Below are 16193 nucleotides of genomic sequence, written 5' to 3'. Positions count from 1 at the left end.
AGCCCACCTGGGGGATAGAAGAGTCCTAGGCAGCAGAAGACCTGGATTCTGGTCCTAAAATTCTGCCACTGCATAGCTTTGTAACCTTGGGCAATTCACTTTCCCACTTTGGTCCTCAGTTTTGTCATCTGTAAAATAACAATAATGTCTGACTTCCTTTCCAGATCCATGAAGCAAGTGGGTAAGAAGATTTGAAGGTGCCAGAAACCTCACCCAGGTCCCTAAGCCCTCTATTCTCTGTCTCTGCAGAGAGCATCATCCACAGTTACCCAGAGTTTAGCCGTAAGGACAATTATTTCATGACCCAGAATGAGCGTTATAAGGCTGCCATGCGGAGGGCATTCCACATCCGGTTGATAGCACAGCGCCTGGGTTGGTTGGAAGATGGTCGTGAATTAGGCTATGCTTACAGGTGCTCACTCCTGGGGCAGCCCCACTAGAGAGGGATCCACCTGGGATCACCTGGAAACCCCCCAGCCCCATGAGCCATTTCCCCCAACAAAGGGAAGACTTGTTGGGAAACCAGGATGCTAGCTGCCCTTTATCTCCTGTACTCTGCTCAGGCAGGGGGTACCTGGGCCCCCGTCTCCAATAGGCTACTCAACTACAGCATCTCTCCCCAACAGAGCCCTTTCTGGAGATGTGGCTTTAAATATACACAGAGTCTTCCTGAAAGCCCTCAGGAGCCTGGGCTCAGAGGAACAGATTGCCAAATGGGACCCACTCTGCAAAAACATCCAGATCATCGCAACGTATGCACAGACAGAGCTGGGACATGGTGAGCCAGGGCTGCTGCATGTGGTGTTTAGGTTGTGCACTGCAAAACTCCAGAGGGCCCATTTACATCTCGGTAGTCACAGGTTCATAGGCTTCGAGGGACATATGTTTAATATGAAAACATTCCAGCAGATGGCAGTCAAGGGTCTTGAGGAAGGGATGCTGCCTTCTAATTTGCACATATTGTGTGAGCTCCCAGTGGGGCAAGTAATTCCTTCTGGAAACATCAGCAGCCATCCCTTGTCACAGACTGGCTATAGGGGACTGTGTGACCCCCACACGGCCCACAGATGAAAGGGGAGAACTGCCTGCAAGTACAGCTGGGAGCTGAGCCCCACTCTGTACCGCACTAATGCCTAAGAGTACAGGCCCACCTAGAAGCAGCTTCCCAGGTAAGATCCCCACCTTGGGCCAATTCTAACATCCCTCCTTGATCCTAAGGGACATATCTTCAGGGCCTGGAGACTGAAGCCACCTATGACGCAGCCACCCAGGAGTTTGTGATACACAGCCCCACGCTGACTGCCACCAAATGGTGGCCTGGAGACCGTGAGTATCCATCCAACCCCCTTCCTTATCTCTCCCCAGATAGAAATATTGGAGGGCAGAGTAGCACTGGCTTTGAGGTTCAACAGACCTCAGGTTGATTTTCTGTTCTAGGCTGCTGACCTTGGGCAAGTCAGTTCACCTCCCTGAGCCTCAGGTTCTCACTCTGTAAAATAGGTGGGATGTTAAACATTTCATTAGTGAGTGGCTGGAAAGTCCCCAAAGGAACTTTGAAATAGAGGAGACAATCCATGAGAGACAAGGCCTCACACTCACACACACACACAAACACACACACACTTGGTCTAGTCCCAGGCACTCCTCACATCTCCTCTCATCTCCTGAGTTATTGGTAGAGCTTGCCACCAGCCAGAGCACAGGCCCTGTGATGAGACAGTGGAAAGAGCACGCCTGTCTGCCCCTGCTGCAGACACCCAGAAAGGCTCACGCCCACCACCAGCCCCCATCAAGCCACCAACGCTGTACCTCCCGCTGTGGCCACCAGGTGGCGGCCACATCAAGTGTCCCTGAGGCTCGGTGATTTACCAAGCCCCAAGGAGGGATTTCCCCTTCCTCAAACTTGAGAATTTCACCTCCCAGGACACATCTGTGGCACTTGGGGACCCACACCTTGTGTGGAAAAAAGTAAAACAAATATGCTGAGTCCAACTAAAGCAGGAGAGTGACAGAGATGAGAGACACACAGACAGAGGAAGACAGAGGCAGAGACCAGAGACATAATAGACATGAGCCAGGTGCGGTGGCCCATGCCTGTAATCCCAGCGCTTGGGGAGGCCGAGGTGAATGGATCACCTGAGGTCAGGAGTTTGAGACCAGCCTGACCAATATGGTGAAACCTCATCTCTACTAAAAATACAAAAATTAGCCGTGTGTGGTGGCGGGTGTCTATAGTCCCACCTACTCGGGGGGCTGAAACAGGAGAATTGCTTGAACCTGGGAGGCGGAGGTTGCAGTGAGCTGAGTTCACACCATTGAACTCCAGCCTGGCGAAAGAGCAAGACTCTGTCTCAAAAAGGAGAGAGAGAGAGATGAGAGAGTGACGAGAGAAAGAGAGATAGAAAATAAATGACTACTGTCAAAAATGAAGACAAAAGAAACCACCCTTTAAGATCAGATAGACCAGGGTACAGATAAATCCTAGCTCTGCCCCTCCAGGCCAGTGACCTTCAGTGCGTCACTCTACTCTCTGAGCCTGTTTCCTTATCTGGAAAATGGGACTCATCATCCTCTCTCCCCTGCGAGAACTGGAAAGCATCTATCACAGGGTCTAGCGCCGCCTGGATTTTGATAAACGATAATTATCTGTATTCATTGTTATAAGGTTGATGACAGAGTAATTCATTAATAGTTGGGGGGTGGGGGCCAAAAAAAAAGCTGAATCATTTCACAGTGCCTTTGCCAAGTCACTGCTAAGTTTGCTTGGTTCTTTGGGGGCAATCCCCCCTCTCTTTGATCAGTGACTTTTCAGGGCCCCAGAGGTACCCATCCAAAACCCTAGCCCCAGGAGGCTGGGTTGGGAAAAGCAATGCGCAGGTCTTCCTGTGACGGGCCTCTCCTCTCTCTGCCCTCAGTGGGACGGTCAGCCACCCATGCCCTGGTCCAGGCCCAGCTGGTCTGCTCAGGAGCCCGGCGGGGCATGCACGCTTTTATTGTGCCAATCCGGAGTCTTCGGGACCATACCCCACTGCCAGGTGAGCCCATAATGCTCCCTCAAGGACCCCGCCAGGAGGAGAGCCCAGGTGGCCTCCCTGACCTGGGGCCCCAGAGGGCCACAGGAGTAGCTAAGACATGTCTCCCTTGGGCAGAGAGGTCCAGTTGGACAGACTTGGTGCTAACTGGTGAGGTGAACTTGAGCAAGATTTAGCATCTGTCTGACCTCAGCTTGTTCACCTGCAAAATAGGTACAATAACCCCAGGGTCACAGGCTGCTGTGACCTGGAATGTGTGTGTGATACCTGCCACATAACAAGCAGTCTCTCAACTGATAGGTGTCCTCATCTCCATCTCCTTCAAGGAATCATCGTTGGGGACATCGGGCCCAAGATGGACTTTGATCAAATGGACAACGGCTTCCTGCGACTGAACCATGTGCGGGTCCCCAGGGAGAACATGCTGAGTCGCTTTGCACAGGTTACAGGTCTGGGGAGGACGGGGACTTGTACTTCCCAGAGAGGGGACCTGCACTTTGTGCAGGCTGGGTCTGGGTCCACCATAGAGCTGAGTTTGGGCCACATAACCTCCTCCCCCAAGAGAGGCTCTGATGTCCCACAGACTGGGGTGAACCCTGCTTAGGAGCAGTATGATCTTGGACACAGAGCCTCCGACTTCTCATGCAGAAATGCTCGTCACATAGGCTGACGGAGCAGTTGTGGGGTGGAGCTGCAGCCCCAGGAGAGGATAGAGCTGAGGTGATCTGCGTAATATTTACCCACGGTGAGGCCTGACACAGCCAGTCGCCCAGCAGATACCAGCCAGAATGCCAGCAGGAGTTCTGGCGGTCCCAACTCTGCCAGGCATCACCCCTTTAGTTATGGGTTGTGGGGCGGTCTGGGGTGTCCCAGGAGAGGCGCTGTGAAGCAGGGCACTTGGGGAAATGACCTGGTGTTTTAACATTCCAACCCCAGATGCGCCAGTTGAGGGGAGAAGCACCCTCCCTGTGTGGAGCCCCACAGCTCTGGGGAAGCAGGGGCATCCTGGGGAGCCTTGGCTCAGACACTGTGCCCGTCCTTGTTCCACACAGGTCTTGCCAGATGGCACATACATCAAACTCGGGACAGCACAGAGCAACTACCTTCCCATGGTGGTGGTGCGGGTGGAGCTGCTGTTAGGGGAGGTCCTCCCTACACTGCAGAAGGCCTGTGTCATCGCCACGCGCTACTCAGTCATCCGCCGCCAATCCCAGCTCCGGCCCAGGCAAGGGGTGCCCAGTGACTGACTACCACAGATATGCTGCCTCTTGGTCCCACAGTGCCTCCCCCGACACTCTTCTGCCAGAGCCAGAGCGCTGGGAGCAGGCACTGCCACCCACCACACACACACACACACACACACACACACACACACACACACACACAAAATCTACCCAGGCCTGGCCCCATCTGGGCATGTCAGAGAGGTCTCTCTGGCTCCCTCTAACAGGGCTGACCAGTTGGCCTAAACTGCATCCTCAGTGCCTGCCCCCTCGGGCTCTGTGTGATCGTGCCTTTGGCCCTGTAGCACCAGGTCTGTCTGACTCTGTGTCTGTCCGAGTCCGGCTGTGTTCTGTGTGGCTGTGAGGGGTTGGACGGGTCTGGGTCAGTCAGTTGCAAGCTGCGTCAGACTGTGGCTGGCTGAGTTGATTCTGTCAGGCCGAGCCTAGCAAAATCCAATGTCATATCGATTGTGTGTGGCTGAACTCATTCTGTCCAGCTGTGCTGTCAGCATCCGACTGGTATGTCTATGTCTGGATCCCTTTTGTTGTAATTGGTTGTGTTGGTACCACTCCCTCCACCCCACAGCACAGAACAGCAAGGGCTGACTGAACCCTCTGTGAACACTCAGCTCGGCCATTTCACTTCATCCCTCAGCTTCCTCAGCTACAAAATGGGCGTGGCAGAAGCGGCCTTTCAGGGTGGTGTGGAGGGTGAAATGCAGTAAGGTGCATTAGGCCCTCAGCCCAGGATCCTTTCCTCTGGCAAGCTCACAGCGCCCTCGCCTGGCCTGGGCTTCGGAGTCCGGGCTGCGGGAGTTCTCCGCAGGAGAGGGCCACTGGGAAGAAGGGGCTTCTGCTGCTGTCCTGCCCGAGGCCCATTTATCTGGGCTGCAGAAGTGTCCCTAGGGTGGTCATGAGAAAGATGCGCCAGGTGAGCAGCTGCTGTCCAGAGAGGAGGCTTCTTGTAATCACACCCTCTTTCAATCCAGTTACTGTGAGCTCGTAAGTGCTGGACATAGTCTCAGGCACTGAGGACATAGCAGTGGATAAGGCAGACACAGTCCCTTCCTTGGGGTTCCATCGAACCCGAGTTTACATTCTAAGAGTTATTATTTAGGCTTGATGTATTCCTCAGCACACAGCAAGTGCACACGGGCAGTGGAGTCACAGGTTCAAATCATCACGGGTGCACGGCCACAACTCTTCACCTGAAATCTTGGGACCAGGCACGTTGGAATCTCAGAACTTTTCAGGTTTTAGGATAATACCGTGTATATGCTGGAATTCTATAAGCCTCCCATAACAAGAGGCAGTACCCACCAACAAACGTGTCAATATTCCTGCAGTGAAATGTGTGGATGGATGTTCATGTTAGATGGGATTTTTAAAGGATTATCAACAGCCTCGTGTCAGCTCAAGTTCTGCAATGAGTTCTAAGGAACTGTCTGTTTTTAAGGTTTTTATGGTGTCAGGGATAGGGGAAGGCGGACATGGCACGTAGTGATTAAATCTTCCGGTTCTTTTCCCTTCAGTGACCCAGAGGCAAAGGTCCTGGACTACCAGACGCAGCAGCAGAAACTCTTTCCTCAGCTGGCCATCAGTTATGCCTTCCATTTCCTGGCAGTCAGCCTCTTGGAGTTCTTCCAGCACGCCTACACTGCCATTCTGAACAGAGACTTCAGCTTGCTGCCTGAGGTACCTGCTGTCCGCAGAGGGGCAGGCGCTGGGAGGGCAGCTAAGATTGCTCCACTCACTGGGGAACAGCCACAGCCCCATCCCCGCGGGCACTCCCCACCCCCACCCCTCCCAGCTTTCAGCATCCCAGGGCGTCTGGGTGAATGGCACCCTGATATATAAATTTACCCACAACTGGCCCCCAGAGAGCTACAAACATGCTAAGAGAAAACAATCACATCTAGTGTAGAGAACACAAGTCCACAACCCCGATGTGTATTTGAAACACAAAAAGCTCTGAAAAACAGTCGTTTGGAACTCATTTGGTGGCACAGTTTGACCTGAACTGACCTGATTTATCCTTCTGAGTGTGAATACATTTTGCGGGAAAATTATTAATGTGTTTAATCCCTAAAGCCGCCCCAAACCCCACTGGGCTATTATATAAAATGTACCTTCAATGCCACTTGGCCTCTCTACAATTCAAAAGTTACTCTGATTCCTAAACACATCTGGCTCACAGGTCTCAAGTAAATCTTACATATACAGTAAGATTCAGTCTGTCCAGGCACCATGCTTTATAAGCCCTGCTCATTAACCCTTTCAGCTGCAATTGAGGCACAGAGAGATCAGGGGACACAACTTTCCTCCCAAGGACTTGAAAACTCCAAAGATAGGCAGGGGCTTCAAGAACCAAAATCTCAAACTAGGCCTGCTGCCTGGCAGCCTCTCTCTCTGTTGAGGCTGCTGTAACAAAATACCATAAAGCGGTGGTTTATAAACAACAGAAACTGGCCCAGCATGGTGACTCACACCTGTAATCTCAGCACTTTGGAAGGCCAGGGCAGAAAGATTGCTTGAGCCCAGGAGTTTAAGACCAGCCTGAGCAGGATGGTGAAACCCCCATCTCCACAAAAAAAAAAAAAAAAATTGAAAAATTAGTCAGTTGTGGTAGCACACACCTGTAGTCCCAACTACTACTTTGGAGGCTGAGGTGGGAGGATTCCTTGGGCCCAGGAGTTCAAGGATGCAGGAGCTGTGATTGTGCCACTGCACTCCATCCAGTCCAGCCTGAGCAGCAGAGTGAGACCCTGTCTCAAAAAAGAAAAACAAATTTATTTCTCACAGTTCTGGAGGCTGGGAAGTCCAAGGTCAAGGCACTAGTGCCTTTGGTGTCAGGTGAGGGCCTGCTTCCTGGTTCATGGACTGCTGTCTTTTTGCTGTGCCCTCGTATGGTAGAAGCAACCTCTTTCTTTCTTTTTGTTTTATTTTATTTTTTTCCTGAGACAGAGCTTCACTCTGTCACCCAGGCTGGCGTGCAGTGGTGCAATCTCGGCTCACCACAACCTCCGCCTCCCGGGTTCAAGAGATTCTCCTGCCTCAGCCTCCTGAGTAGGTGGGATTACAGGTGCCCGCCACCATGCCCGGCTAATTTTTGTATTTTTAGTAGAGACGGGGTTTCACTGTATTGGCCAGGATGGTCTCGATTTCCTCACCTTGTGATCCACCTGCCTCGGCCTCCCACAGTGCTGGGATTGCAGGTGTGAGCCACCACACCCAGCCAGAAGCGGCCTCTGTCATGAGGGTACTGATCCCATTCACGAAGGCTACACCCTCATGACCTGGTCACCTCCAGAAGGCCCCACCTCCTACTACCATCATAATACCTCCTATTCCTAGCTCCTAATCATCAATACCTCCTAATCCTAGCCCTAACCCTTGGGGACTAGGATTTCTAAATAAGAATTTTAGGTGGACACATTCAGACCCTGTCACCCTCCAACAACCCAGTAAGTGGGCTTACAGTGGACACCCGTCCTCACAGGCGGGCTTTCTAAAACCCATGCCGGCAAAATCTGTAACTCCTGGAGGCTTGTGGGCCCCATCCAGGCAGCACCCTCTTCCCAATCCTGGAGACACTGGCCAGGCCAGGTTTTCCTTTGCTCTTATGCCCCTACAGCTATACTGCCTAATTGTGTGCCTCTGGGTGAGTCACATAAGCTGACTACCCGCCTTCTCATTCACAAAGTTGTGAGCAGAAGAAACACTTCTTACCTCGGAGCTGAGCTGGGCATGCAGTAGATGCTCAGTAAGTGGTGCACAGGGTTGGTCCCCATGGTAGAGGCCCCTTTACACCCCCCAACCCCCCCTCCATGTTCTCACAGCTCCACGCACTGAGCACAGGCATGAAGGCCATGATGTCGGAATTCTGCACTCAGGGAGCTGAGATGTGCCGCAGGGCCTGTGGCGGACACGGCTACTCAAAGCTGAGTGGCCTGCCATCACTGGTCACCAAATTGTCGGCCTCCTGCACCTATGAGGGTGAGAACACAGTGCTCTACCTGCAGGTGGCCAGGTAAGGTCCAGGCTGACCCAGGCCTTTGCCCAAGCCCTTGGGGACCCACCAAGCTTGTTGGGTGGAGGGTTCCGTCTGATGCCCATAAAGGGAGCAGGCTTTGGGAAGTGCCACTTGGGAGCTGTCCAATTCCCCAGTATGACTCATCTATCCACTTCTAGACCACCATCTTCTCTCACCTCCACCACAGCCTCAGACCCCTCCCTGGTCTCTTGCTTCTGTCCTGTCCCGCTTCTCCACAGGCAGCCGGAGGGATCTTTTCAGAGCCTAGGGAAGATCACATCTTTCTCTGGTTTGAAATTCTTCAATGGCTTCCCAGTGCTCATAGGAAAATGACATATTCTATGCTGTGGCCTGCAAGGTCTGTGTGACCTGACCCCTGACTCCCTGTCCATGATGCTCTCACCACCTCCTGCCTCTGCTCACTTCTTTCTGTTTTCTTTTTTTTTTTTTTTTTGTGATGGAGTCTCACTCTGTCACCCAGGCTGGAGTGCAGTGGTGCAATCTCAGCTCACTGCAACCTCCGCCTCCCGGGTTCAAGCAATTCTCCTGTCTCAAACTCCGCAGTAGCTGGGATTACACACCACCATGCCCAGCTAATTTTTGTATTTTTAGTAGAGATGGAGTTTCTCCATGTTGGCCAGGCTGCTCTCCAACTCCTGACCTTAGGTGATCCACCTGCCTTAGCCTCCCAAAGTGCTGGGATTACAGGCACAAGCCACCACACCCAGCCACCTCTGCTCACTTCTGCCAGCCACACACCTCTTTCTGTCCAGGAGGCCTTTGCATTTGATCCCCTCCCACCCAACATGGCCTTGTTTCCTTTGGAGCAGTTTTACAATCTATCGTTGTCTCATTTTTTTGTTCACCTTTTTAGCTCTACTCGCCAACTAGACTAGGAGCTCCCTGAGGGCAGGGACTACCCCTATCTTGCTCGCTTTAGCATCGCCTAGGCTTGGTGCAGAGCCTGCACACAGAGGCTCCAAGCAATGGCCAAGTCAGCCTCCTCCACACAAGTGATTTCTTTTCATCCCTCTTAGGTCTGTGGACCCTGGAGGCTGACAGCCTCATCCTCACCTACTCTCAGGTGACCAAACAGGGCAAATGCTTCCCTATGAAAGGAGAAAGAAGTTCACTGGCAAATATGAAAAACAACATTTATTGTGTTTTTAAAAATATATAACGTCCCTTGATTTTTTTCCAAATTAGAAAAGGAATACAATAGCACATATTATGTACTCTGCACTGTGCTAAGCACTCTACAAATATCATCTCATTCCGTTTCACAAACCCTCAATCAGATGAGAACTGTCCTCCCACCTAGAGCCAGAGAAACCATGACTTGGGAGGTGATGCTTCGTTCACCATACAGGTCTCAGCGAGGCTGTATGGGAATCCAGGGCTGTCTAAGCCCAGAACCTGTAACCACTGGATTATCCTAAAGCAGCAGTTGAGAGTCACCTATAATCCTCCTACTCCTGTTAGCATGCTTGCCTCTATCCTTCTTTTTTCAGCTAAGAAAATTTAATTTCCACCCAGTCACTGTACAAGTCATTATAAATCCCAAAATCGCAGTATTCTGATGGAAAATTCTGTTTGCTCAGATCACAGAAGGGTTTATGTTCAGGATCTGAGAGTGTCTGGCCCGGCTCTACAGTTTCCCGGGGTGTGCCTGACTGCAGGCCTCGAGGCAGGATGGCCCAAGGGGGAATCCTCAGGAGGGAGGCCAGGTGGAGGCCCGGTGACCCGGCTCTCCCACGGGAAGGCTGGAACCCAGCATGAACTCGCCTGCCTCTGGGAGTGAGGGGTGCTGGGCTGTCCTGCAGAGTCTCTGCCCTCTCACCTGCCTCCCCTTCCACGCCCCAGGTTTCTGGTGAAGAGCTACCTGCAGACTCAGATGTCCCCTGGCTCCACGCCACAGAGATCTCTCCCTCCATCTGTCGCGTATCTCGCCACACCTGACCTGGCCAGGTGTCCAGCCCAGAAGGCAGCCGACTTCCTCTGCCCAGAGCTCTACACCACAGCCTGGGCACACGTGGCAGCAAGGTAAGCCAGTGCTGAGAAAGCAGCCATCCCACCTGGGGACAGGCTCCATGCCACACTAGGGCCTTTGGATTGGTTGGGTGGACATTCGTGGATTCAGTTCTAAAAAGCCACCCCATGCCTAGCCTCCCCCATCCTCTCAGTCCCTGCCACCATGGGAGAGAGAGGGGAAGTCCCCCGCATCAGCCATGGATCCCCATCACTTCCCCATCCTGGCCACCTCTGGTGGCCCAGAGGTGTGATGTCCTTCTACTACTGTGAGATATTTTTTGAATCTCTAGGGTCCTATGGTGATTTGCAATACAAGGAATGTACCACATGTAAATACTACAAATGTATTGATATGCAAATATCAATAAATAAAGCAATACTCACTTGTATGTTTGAAATATCCCATAATCTAAAAATAATTTTTGAAAATATGACAACACCACAGAATAGAATTCACTTATTTCCAGGGTCTAGTAGGCTCCAGGGAACATGGACAAAGCCAAGGACTCATCCATTCTGTCATTCAACAAATACTGTTCAGTACCTACTCTGTGTTAGGAATGACTAAATATGCCAGGGGCTGGGAATAGAGAGGTCCTGACCAAACACAGATACCACCGTGGAAAAGATGGAGGTTTAATTACCTAAAAAGGAAACTTCTGAACCCTGCCCCAAATTAAAACACCAAAAACAGGCTGGGCATGGTGGCTCACACCAGTAATTCCAGCACTTTGGGAGGTCGAGGTGGGAGGATTGCTTGAGCTCAGGAGTTTGAGACCAGCTTGGGCAACATGGTGAAACTCCACCTCTACCAAACATAGAAAAAATTTAATAAAAAAATAAAAAGGAAACACCAAAAACAAACTGGAAAAACATGTTTTCAGTATATAATAAGAGGCCTTATATCCCAACCTGTGGTCCCAGGGATGGTTAATAGTTATTTCAAGATCATAAGCAACTTGGAACATTCATTTATTTATTCCAAAAATATTTATTAACTGCCTATAATATGGCAGGCACTGTTCCAGGCATTAGGGGCCTATCAGTAAATAGGCCTGATAAACACCCCAGACCTCACAGAGCTAACATTTCAATTGGGAGATTTGAGGAGGGGAAAATAAGGCTGCTCAAGGTAATTAAAGTGTCATGATATTTCTCCTTGCTTGAAATTCAATGTGACATCTGCTTATCTATTCCCTGACAAAGCAAAAAACATATTGCCTAATAAACAGTTTGCTTTACACACAGATTCCAAGGGTCATGGATGGACGGGCAGGAAACAGAAAATAAGAAGGGATTAAAGGTTAATAAAATGGCAAATGACTAATTTAGTGGTTTTCAGGACAAAGGTTGGTTTTCTGTTTTTGTTTTTAGGTCCCGTGGGTAGAACCTGCAGCAGGCTAGGTGACTGACGGGCCTCTGTAGCCTTTACAGAAAAACCATTCTCCTTGCTCAGGCCATAGGACGAGAGTCAACAAAAAGGCCTGAACATACTGGTGTCAGGCTGGAATCTGCATTAGAAATAGGGCACAGCTCCTGGCCTGTGGCCCTGAGGCTTTATAACATGGCGATTAACAACAAGTCAAAATCCTGGCTCTACTCCTTACTAGCTGTGTGACCCTGGACAAATTAGTTAACCTCTCTGGGCCTCAGTTTTCCCCATAGCAAACTGGGGGGGTGCCTGCCCTTAAAAGAGTTAAAGAGATAATGAGTATCAATCATTTAGCTTTATAGCACATAAGTGGTCAATAAACAGGCATTACTTCTACTTCTGAGGGACCACAGGAAGCCCATCAGTTGTCTTTTCCACTCAGTCAGGAAGCTGAACCTTTTTTGCTTTGGCCTTCAGACTGATAAAGGACTCAGTGCACCATTTACAGACCCTGACGCAATCCGGAGCTGACCAGCACGAGGCCTGGAACCAGACCACTGTCATACACCTCCAGGCTGCTAAGGTGAGCGCCCGCCAGCTGAAGCTGAAAGGGATCGTTTTGTTTCCCAGGCAGGCTACCCTGCTGGGAAAATCCGGGCTCTGCCACTATTCCCCAACTCTGCCTCAGCGGCTGCTGCCCTCATTTCACTTCCAAGGCTTTAGTCCAGGGTATTTTAATTAAAGGACTTAACTCCAAAGCAATCTTGCTGGCAGCTCTTAGGGGAAAAGGTAATGAGGCAGTGTTATTGGATTTGCTTCAGGTTGTTCAAATATTTCCTCCCAGATAGAAAAGCAGGTCAAGTCTCCCCTTAGCCCCACAGGCAATCCTTGGATGTCTGATTCAATTTCTACTTGTTTTGTGTTTGTGCATAATTCATAGTCAGTCGGCAAATATTTGAGCACCCACTCTGCACTGGGCACTGAGGTGGGTGCTCAACAGTGAAGCCACTGCCCATGCACAGCTACAATCAAGGAAGCACCATGACATGGCAATACAGGCTGCTACGGAATCCCAGAGCAGGCACATTTCTGCCCACCTGGAGGAGTCAGAAAGGCTTCCCAAAAGAAGCGGCAACTTCAAGGATAAGCTGAAATTAGCCAGCTAAAGGGTGGGGTGGCAGCTTTGGAGAGAAAAGTTTCCAGGCAAAGGGAGCTGCGCGTGCAAAAGGAGTCAGCAAGAAGAATCCTGGTGTGCTTGGGAGGAAGTGCAAGTCTCTCAAGGAGTACCTAAGGAGGAGGACTGAGACAAGGGGAGAAGGGGAGACAGGCAAGGCCTCTGACCTTTTGCACCACTGTGAAAAGTTGGGGTTTTGTTTTCATTGCAATGCCTTTGCTGAGTTTGTTTGGAGGTGGAGTAAAGTGATCAGTTTCATTCTAGAAGAATCATGCAGGTTGCCCGGGGTGGAATGAAAGGGAGCAAGTTAGAAAGGAGCAAGTCTGGCCGGGCGCGGTGGCTCAAGCCTGTAATCCCAGCACTTTGGGAGGCCGAGACGGGCGGATCACGAGGTCAGGAGATCGAGACCATCTTGGCTAACACAGTGAAACCCCGTCTCTACTAAAAAATACAAAAAAATAGCCGGGCGAGGTGGCGGGCGCCTGTAGTCCCAGCGACTTGGGAGGCGGAGGCAGGAGAATGGCGCAAACCCGGGAGGCGGAGCTTGCAATGAGCTGAGATCCGGCCACTGCACTCCAGCCTGGGCGACAGCGCGAGACTCCCTCTCAAAAAAAAAAAAAAAAAAAAAAAGAAAGGAGCAAGTCTGGGCCAAGACTGAGGGTGGTCCTGACCATGAGCATGGCAGAAGGCCTGGAGACAAGTGGGGAGATCAGAGATACTAAGGGGGAAGAAGGCAGCGACGACAAGCCTCAGAGTGCTGGGGTGGGAAAGAGGTAAGAACAACTCCTGAGTTCTAGCTTAGGCAGCTGGGACTCTGGCACTGCCAATAACTGGAAAATTAAAGTGATCACACCAATGCTCAGGCCTCAGACCCAGAAAATGGCAGCCTTGGAACAGGAGAGCCCTGAAGGGCTGCAGAGGCCCTCGTGGGACAGGGTTGGTGGGGCAGGCTGGACGTTGAGTACCACCACGTGACCCACCACCTCCACCACACCGCCGGTTCTGGGATTACCTCTGCAGCCCTCAGTTCTGTTCAGCCTACAGCAGGGGCACCCCCTGCTGTGCTAACTGTCCTGTCAACACAGAGGGTGAGCCAAGGCTTCCTGCTTTCACTGGATCACCAAAACAGGAACCACAGCTGCCCATTATCCACTCATCCATTTTCCAAACCTATGGCCTGCCTTCAAATGGACCAGATGCTGCTTGCCAGGGTTACTTCATTTAATCCACACAGCCCTGGGAGGGAGACTGACATTATCTCCACTTCAAGAGTAAGGAAAGAGAACTCAGGAGTTAGGTCCCAGAGGTAGAAAATAGCTGAGTCCAGATGCTTTCCCTTCCCACACCACCAAGGGTGTGATGAGTGACTGAGGTGAGCAACAAACTCTGGGGGGATGGAGGGTGATAGCCAGCCAGCCTGTGAGGGAAGAACAAGTCCCTGACAGCTTCCTGGGGAGGTGGTGCCCCAGCTGTCTCCAGGGTCATAATGGATAGGGCTTTCTGTACTCTCTGTGCTTTGCGGGGTTATTTAGTCTACAGAAAGCTTCAGCACCCAACTGGGCCCCATCTGGAAACCATAAATGTGCAGGTAGAGATAACTGCAACTTGGGGGAAGCGGGGATGATACTGACAGAAGAGTAGACAAGGGGGAGCCATGGGCTAAATTCTGGCCCCAGCTCTGTGTGACCTCAAGCAGCCCCTTCCTTCTCTGGGCTTTAACTTCCCTGTCTGTAGACAAAGGGGCATGGGAGAGCCCTTTAGGCTCTGTCAGGCTGTGGTCCGATAATGCAGACTCTGACCAGAAGAGATGTCAGTCTCCAGGACCACTGGAACAAATGCTGGCCTCATTATAATCCAGCCTCAGTCTCCTGTGGCTTTGGCCACACAGGGTTAGGAATACAGCCCTGGTGTGGATCTCACTGCTACCACTTCCTAGCCATGACCTTGGGGAAGAAACTTAATATTTCAGAGCCTCAGTCTCTTCATCTGCAAGATAGAGCTAATAACAGTACCTACTTTGTAGGACTCTGATAAAGATTAAATGAGTAAAACTTAAAGAGAGGCAGCTAGCACATAAGTGCATATATCCCACCCCCACCCCCAAATTAGACAGGAGGCAAGATTTAAACCAACACACACAATGTAAATAATGTTCACTGTGCTCAGAGCGTGGGACCAAAGTTCGGCTCAGCCCTTCCCCAAAGCGTAGAGGTCACCTCTGTCTCTGATCCTCATCCTGCTTTTTAAGGCAGAGGCCCAGGCCGTTGGGCAGCTCTCCATCACTCCACTCCTCAACTGAGAGCCTTAAGCATTTGAGGATGCAGCTCTCAGATTAGGACAGGAAAAGGAGTGTGGGTCTGCAGTTCTGCCAAGCTGTACCCAGTCTGAGCAACAAAGGCTACTGGAGCCCCAGAGGCAACACAGCACATCTGCTGACCTTCCACAGCCAAATGCTGCAAGTCCAGCATGGCTGTGAGCACACCATGTCTGAATGGCAAAGTGGAGTTGTCAGCACCTGTGTGAGGGCCCCCTAGGAAACACAGGTTCTTTCCAAGTGAGAAAATGGATCGGGTCACTGCGCAGCTAAAGACTCCCGGTCCCACAGAACAAATTCCGACCATGTTCTTCACAGCCCTTCACTGACCTGAGCCCCAGGTATGAGTCCACCCTAACCTCCATGGTTCCCCATCATCACCTCATTATACCACCACACTTCAGCCTCATTAAATTGCCTGCAGCTTCCTGAATGTACAACTTTTTGCACATAAGGTTCTCCCTGCCTGGAATGACCTTTCCCCCAACTCATGTCCCACTGGGTGAATTCTTTTGAACCCCCAAGACATTCTTTTTTTTTTTTTTTTTTTTTTTTTTGAGACGGAGTCTTGCTCTGTCACCCAGGCTGGAGTGCAGTGGCCGGATCTCAGCTCACTGCAAGCTCCGCCTCCCGGGTTTACGCCGTTCTCCTGCCTCAGCCTCCCGAGTAGCTGGGACTACAGGTGCCCGCCACCTCGCCCGGCTAGTTCTTTTGTATTTTTTAGTAGAGACGGTGTTTCACCGTGTTAGCCGGGATCGTCTCTCGATCTCCTGGCCTCGTGATCCGCCCGTCTCGGCCTCCCAAAGTGCTGGGATTACAGGCTTGAGCCACCGCGCCCGGCCTTTTTTTTTTTTTTTTTTTTTTGAGACGGAGTCTCGCTCTGTCCCCCAGGCTGGAGTGCAATGGCCGGATCTCAGCTCACTGCAAGCTCCACCTCCCAGGTTCATGCCATTCTCCTGCCTCAGCCTCCCAAGTAGCTGAGACTACAGGCGCCCGCCATCTCACCCGGCTAGT

At 51.3% G+C, this 16193-nt stretch overlaps 1 protein-coding gene across 6 annotated transcripts in view; it reads left to right on the top strand.

The window, feature by feature from the left end:
• Window positions 1-16193, top strand: part of ACOX2 (acyl-CoA oxidase 2) — a 33643-nt gene that overhangs the window by 2570 nt on the left and 14880 nt on the right. For 2 of the 6 annotated variants that reach the window (XM_077993259.1, XM_015130529.3), the window contains exons 3-12: window positions 250-412; window positions 627-778; window positions 1219-1326; window positions 2916-3035; window positions 3359-3474; window positions 4085-4257; window positions 5788-5950; window positions 8095-8285; window positions 10152-10331; window positions 12169-12274. In XM_077993259.1, the coding sequence (XP_077849385.1) occupies window positions 250-412; window positions 627-778; window positions 1219-1326; window positions 2916-3035; window positions 3359-3474; window positions 4085-4257; window positions 5788-5950; window positions 8095-8285; window positions 10152-10331; window positions 12169-12274 (1472 nt within the window). Of the gene's footprint in view, window positions 1-164; window positions 413-626; window positions 779-1218; window positions 1327-2915; window positions 3036-3358; window positions 3475-4084; window positions 4258-5787; window positions 5951-8094; window positions 8286-10151; window positions 10332-11567; window positions 12275-16193 lie in introns of all 6 variants that reach the window. The other 4 variants (XR_013414086.1, XM_077993257.1, XM_077993260.1 and 1 more) reach the window with 4 other exon arrangements.

This window comes from Macaca mulatta, chromosome 2 (genome assembly GCF_049350105.2).
Source record: "Macaca mulatta isolate MMU2019108-1 chromosome 2, T2T-MMU8v2.0, whole genome shotgun sequence".
In the NCBI taxonomy this organism is placed as follows: domain Eukaryota; kingdom Metazoa; phylum Chordata; class Mammalia; order Primates; family Cercopithecidae; genus Macaca; species Macaca mulatta.
The sequence above is the reverse complement of the archived record's forward strand: the minus strand, read 5'-3'. Positions and strand labels throughout refer to the sequence as shown.